The 5,802-nt window shown below is 59.2% G+C and overlaps 1 protein-coding gene across 1 annotated transcript in view; it reads left to right on the top strand.

Moving 5' to 3' along the window:
• SEC24D (SEC24 homolog D, COPII coat complex component) overlaps positions 1-5,802 on the top strand; it is a 63,378-nt gene that overhangs the window by 46,388 nt on the left and 11,188 nt on the right. The window contains exons 11-13 of the mRNA XM_015563376.1: positions 2,281-2,472; positions 2,942-3,035; positions 5,275-5,512. Of these exons, the coding sequence (XP_015418862.1) occupies positions 2,281-2,472; positions 2,942-3,035; positions 5,275-5,512 (524 nt within the window). The remainder of the gene's footprint in view (positions 1-2,280; positions 2,473-2,941; positions 3,036-5,274; positions 5,513-5,802) is intronic.

The following is a 5,802-nucleotide window of genomic DNA, read 5'->3' as shown; positions in this document are numbered from 1 at the left end:
CTGGAAAGCGATGCTTGGGGTGGGGCCCGCCGCCTCTGGGCCCCAGGTCCGCGGGTGGGCAGAGGAGTGACTGGCCCGGCAGGAGCAGTTTTTTTTTTCTAAATTTTATTATTCCTGCCTCAAATTTAAAGTATTTTTTAAATATATATTTTATTGATTTTTTACAGAGATGAAGGGAGAGGGATAGAGAGTTAGAAACATCGATGAGAGAGAAACATCGATCAGCCGCCTCCTGCACACTCCCCATTGGGGATGTGCCCACAACCAAGGTACATGCCCTTGACCAGAATCGAACCTGGGACCCTTGAGTCCGTAGGCCGCGGCTCTATCCACTGAGCCAAACTGGTTAGGGACAGGAGCAGTTTTGTTTGTATCCATGACAATATTCCTGAGGGTGGTTTGGAGAAGGGGTGGGGAGTAGGGGTGGGGGAGGCTGTTTAGAAACAGTGAGGTGCTTTCAGCGGAACCCTAGAGGGGAGGAACCCTAAAGGGAAGGAACCCTAAAGGGAAGGGTGCTGAGAGCACGTGGAGGGGGCGTGAGAGGCCTGGCCAGGGCGCAGCTCGGGACCCGGGTCCCACGACCCCGGCCGCCGGGTCTCCTCTGAGCTTCAGCTGGGCCCGCGACAGGAAGGGCTCTGACTCCTGGAAACGGCCTCGCTCCTCCGTCTCCCTCTGTCCCCTCGAGCTGAGCGTTTTCCTCTTCCCCCGCCAGCCTGTCCCTTCCACAGGGGGTGTGAGCTCACACGTCTCCACATGTCTGACCCCCGCTCCCTCCTCAGGCGTCGCACAGCCCGTGGGAGCAGACGGGTGACCTGGCAGAAGACCGAGAGCAGCAATAGGGCCGCAGGGGTCCCTGCGCTCTGGACAGACTCCTCTTAGGAGTGTTTATTCAAACCAAATACCTTCTCTCCCTTGACCTTTCCAGGCAAACCTGTGTTTCCTCCCCCAGCTTCACTTGGGCTGTTACGTGTGTAGCTTATGTTGTCTGTGTAGGATTGCCATCGGTGGGACTGACGGCTTTGAGCCACGCAGGCCATGTGCCAGGTAGCCTTTTGAAAGCGCGCGACGTCTTGATCATGGTCTAAGGAATGTTAGTCGCTTAGCTGGTCTTTAGAAAAGGAAAGGCCCCATTTTTTTGAAAATATATTTTTATGGATTTCAGCGAGGAAGGGAGACGGCAAGAGGTAGAAGCATCAGTGATGAGAGAGAATCATTGATCGGCTGCCTCCTGCACACCCACTACTGGGGATCGAGTCCCAGTCTAGGCATGTGCCCTGATGGAGAATCAAACCGTGACCTCCTGGTTCATAGGTCGATGCTCAACCACTGAGCCACACCAGCTGGGCACCCATTTTTTTACTATTTAACTCTGAATTTACATCTTTGAAATTGCCAGGTCACCTGGCTTTTCCGACTTCTCTGGAATAGGAAAAAAAGATTTGAAGTGTCTCACCTGATGTGCCCACCAAACTTGTTTTTTTCTGATTGTGTGTAACCTGCTGTAGCTAAAGTGCTCCAGATGCGTGGTCTGGAGCATTCTGGTTCTGTGGTTACTAGCGTCCTCAGTGTTGCTGTCAGTCCTCCCACTGGAACAGTCCGGGCGAGCGCTGAGGGAGCTGGGAGTGGGCACGCCGGGCAGAGCGTGTGGTCGCATGAGTCCCTGATGTCTTATCACACGGGTGGCCAGGCGGGCTTTCGCGTTCTCTCGATAGGATTGAGCCAGGCAGTGATACTGTTACAAGGAACATGTTAAGATAGTTCCCTGTTCTCAAATCAGGAAAATACGTCCTCATGGAAATATGTACTGATACTGTGCACTGATGTGAGATGTTCTGATCAGATGCCTTTTAAACGTTGACTTGATTTTAAGGGAGGCCACGAACCCAGGATGCTCCTCTCCCATCACTTGCAAATGTCCCCACCCCGTGGGAAAACCAGATGGCGGCTCCAGAGGGCTCTGCTTATAACGAAAGGAGGGGCCTTGCTGGTTTTTAAAAACTTAGCTGTGGATTGAGAATAAGTAGTAGAATTACGAGATGAAAGAAATCCGAGCATTTTTTAATAACATCTGTTAGGCAGTCACTTAGAATTCTGAGAGTGTTTTCTTGGTCAGCTGCCTGGTGCCTGTGCTCCTCCACCCCACCCGCCATGACTCTGTGTCGTGCGCATCTGGGAGCCATGGCTCAGGCGAGACTTCAGCGCCTCTGCCCCTGGGAGCCCCTGCCAACCCCACGAGGCGCCTCTGAGGCTGAGAAAGGCTCCGACCTGTCTCCCTCCCAGGGAGGAGCCCGAGTTGCCGTCCGCCGTCCGCGTGGGCTTCGTCACCTACAACAAAGTGCTCCACTTCTTCAATGTCAAGAGCAACCTGGCGCAGCCGCAGATGATGGTGGTGACCGACGTGGGCGAGGTCTTCGTGCCCCTGCTGGACGGCTTTCTCGTCAACTATCAGGAGTCCCAGTCTGTGATTCACAAGTACGTGCGCTGCTCCCCACGCAGCTGCCCGGCAGGTCTGCTTTGCTTAGAGTCAGTTTGCTTTTGCCACGAGCCACGGTGTGGGCGGGGTTACAAACCTCCGCCATCACCATCGCTGTCAGCTCACCCAGCCCAGCCCCTGCCCTTTGCAGGGAGGTCACAGGGCAGGCGCTGCCTCTGTGGGTGCGTGTGTCCCGTGATCACCACAGTGACGAGAGAATTACTCAGGAATGTGCAGCCCGAACGATGGGAAAAGTAGAGGATAGGAAACATCTACAAAGAGCAGGATTCCATATATGTTCCTAACGAATCATCCATTTTGGTGCCAAACCGCACCAGCCGTGATTCCCTAGGAACGACCACGAGACCCACCCTGGTGTTGGGGCGAAGCACGCCGGGTGTGGAGGTCGGAATGTGAGGGTGGGTTTGGTGCCGGCTGTTACCAACCGCCTGTGCCCCTGCTCCGCAGCTTACTGGACCAGATCCCGGAGATGTTCGCCGACTCCAACGAGAATGAGACTGTCTTCGCGCCTGTCATCCAGGCCGGCATGGAGGCCCTGAAGGTGAGGGGCTCTTCCAGGTGCTAGTAAATGCGGTTCACACCAGACACCCACAAAGGAAGGCCCGCCCGGAAAGGAAAACCGCCTGTGTCAGCCCACGGCGGCTGCTGGCGGCTGATCCAGACTCACCCACAGGCCCAGCATGTTCACACCCCCCTGCGTCCCAGCCTCTGGTCTGTCAGGGCTTCCAGCTTAGCTCCTCCTGTTGGTGTTTATGAAAGTTATACCCTCCTTTCAAAATATTTCAACAGGATCTGACCTTCCAGACCCGAAGGAAAAACTCCCTCCCCCCCTCTCCTGGGGCCTGTGACTGTCGGTGACAGATGGGGGGTCCCGGGGCCTTGCCCAGCGCCCGGCAGGTGCAGGTGCGGGTGCAGGCAGTGCCCTGCTTTGTGAGGCAGTGTAAGGGCACGGCCCCGCCTCCGTGCTCCGAGCTCCCCCCTGTGCTAGCAGACATGGCTCAGCACGGGCATGGCGTCGTCCCCTGGATCCCACAAAGGGGGCAGGAGTCCCCCCCTGAGCCCGTGCAGACCTGCTGGAGGTGCCTCCCTTCCCGTGGGAGGAACACTGGGCCCTACCGGACGCCAGGCGAACCCAGAGGCGATCGGCAGACAGTGGGCAGGAGCGCAGAGCGCAGGCTTGTTGCCGCCACGTGGAGGCCTGGTGGGCCGGTCTCAGCTTCCCAGAGCCCCGCGCTGTCCCGTGAGGCTCCACGCGGTTCCTGCTGCGTGTGTTTCACCCGCAGCGTCCGACACGACACTCATAGCTCAGCTCTCACATCTCACTTGGCAGAGAACTGGCTCCGAGTGGGCGCGGACTCCCCTTGAGCCCACACAGAGGGTTGGCAGGAGGCTGGGCATGGCCTCAGCGGCCACTCTCTGGTCGGTCACTGGTGGGGGTGATCCTGATGGGCGTCTGCATCTGATTTCAAGATGCGGCATCACATTCCCTCCACGAGGGCCCACGGAGCCCCAGGCGAAAGGCCCGGGCCCCTGGGGCTGGAGGAGCCATGCAGAAGGTCAGGGGTCCTTCCTCACGGAGTCTGGGTCTGCAGGAGGCAGCAGGAGGCGTGCGCTGGGCTGTGTCTCCGGTCGCCCGAGCACAGTCCTACCCACAGAGGAGAGTGCGACACAGGCTGTGGGGCCCGGGCACACGCCGTGGCTCAGCTCTGTCCTCAGAACACAGGGCCTTCTCCATGGGCAGAGGGTCAGATCGGGAACCACAGTGTGTGCAGCGGGTGCAGGGGCAGCTCACCTCCCCGCTCCTCCTGCCTGTCCCCATGCCAATCCTCGCCCTCGCCCCCCAAAGGACCTGGCTCCTGTGCTGGGTGTCTCCAGGGCTCTCAGGAGAAAAGCCCAGCTATGGCCAGGGCCTGGCTGTTACTCAGACACACGCTCTGGGGCTCGTGCCAGGCGGGGCGAAGCATGCGGGAGGCGCAAGGGGCCCTCGCATGGCGGTCCATCTCGCTTGGTCAGTGGCTTCCTGGCGCCGTGAAGCAGATAAATCTAGACGCTCTCACAGCCGGATTCGCTTCCATGGGGCCGGGTCACCCTTCCGTTGCTCCCGATGCTCGAGACAGAGTCTGGGCACACGCTTCTCCAGCGTCATCTTCCTGGGGCGGGTCCTGTGTGTGCTGTTGCCACACACCTCAGTGTTCTTTTTCTTTTTCTCTTAATATATATTTTTTTGATTTCAGAGAGGAAGGGAGAGGGAGAGGGAGATAGAAACACCAATGATGAGAGGATCATGGACCGGCTGCCTCCTGCACGCCCACACTGGGGATGGAGCCCGCAGCCCGGGCCTGAGCCCTGACCTCCTGGTTCACGGGTGATGTCAGCCCTGCGCCGCGCCCCGGGCTGCACGGCGGCGTCCTGTGCTTCCGTCCTGACGGCCGCTTCAGGGCTAGTCCTGTTGACCCAGTTTCTCAGGAGGGTCTGCTGCATCGTGGCCGGGAGTCCTGTCACTTCCTTTGGTGCCGTGAGTCCCTGGTCCTGAGACACTGCTGTTTGCTCAACACCAGAACACGCAGCCAGTTGTTAAAGCCTCGCGGGGTGCAGGCTGCATTGCCACGTGGCTCTGTCGTTTCTCAAAGCCTCGGGTCCCATGTCTACCGGGGGCTGGACCTGCCCAGGGACACAGGCTGCTGTGAGGTTCGCTGACGGTTGCAGTGCGGGCTCGTGGGCGGCAGTCCGTTTCATGGACTTGCTGGTCCCTAGAGTGAGGCCTCCCGTGCCTGTTGCAGGCCGCCGACTGCCCCGGGAAGCTGCTCATCTTCCACTCCTCCCTGCCCACGGCCGAGGCCCCCGGGAAGCTGCGCAACAGGGACGACAAGAAGCTGATCAACACGGACAAGGAGAAGGTGGGTGCCAGCTGCCCCGCAGCGCCCCACCCGCTCTCGGGGTGCAGGAGGCTGAGGGTCACAGTCACGGAGGAAGCGTCCTGTCCTGGAGACACTGCTGTGAGCTGCAGTCACACTGAGTGGGTCTGACTGTCTTCATTGGAGCCCCGTAGGAGACAGGTGACGGGACGGTAGTAGGATGGAGGAGCTGGGGAGACGGGGGCAAAGGCAGAGGGACAGGGGCTGCTCCTGTGCGGACACAGTCTGCTCTGCTCACGCCCGCGATGCGCAGCCTGGGGAGGGGGCGTCTGTGGGCAGGACGACACCTGAGCCAGGACCTGTGGCCTCGTCCAGGACGAGGGAGGGCGGGGAGCAGCCTTCCAGGTCGTGTCGGAAGGTCAGAGGTCACAGCGTGTCAGACACACACCTCTC

This window comes from Myotis davidii, unplaced genomic scaffold (genome assembly GCF_000327345.1).
Source record: "Myotis davidii unplaced genomic scaffold, ASM32734v1 scaffold698, whole genome shotgun sequence".
Taxonomy (NCBI): Eukaryota; Metazoa; Chordata; class Mammalia; order Chiroptera; family Vespertilionidae; genus Myotis; species Myotis davidii.
This window is presented reverse-complemented; position numbering and strand designations above follow the sequence as displayed.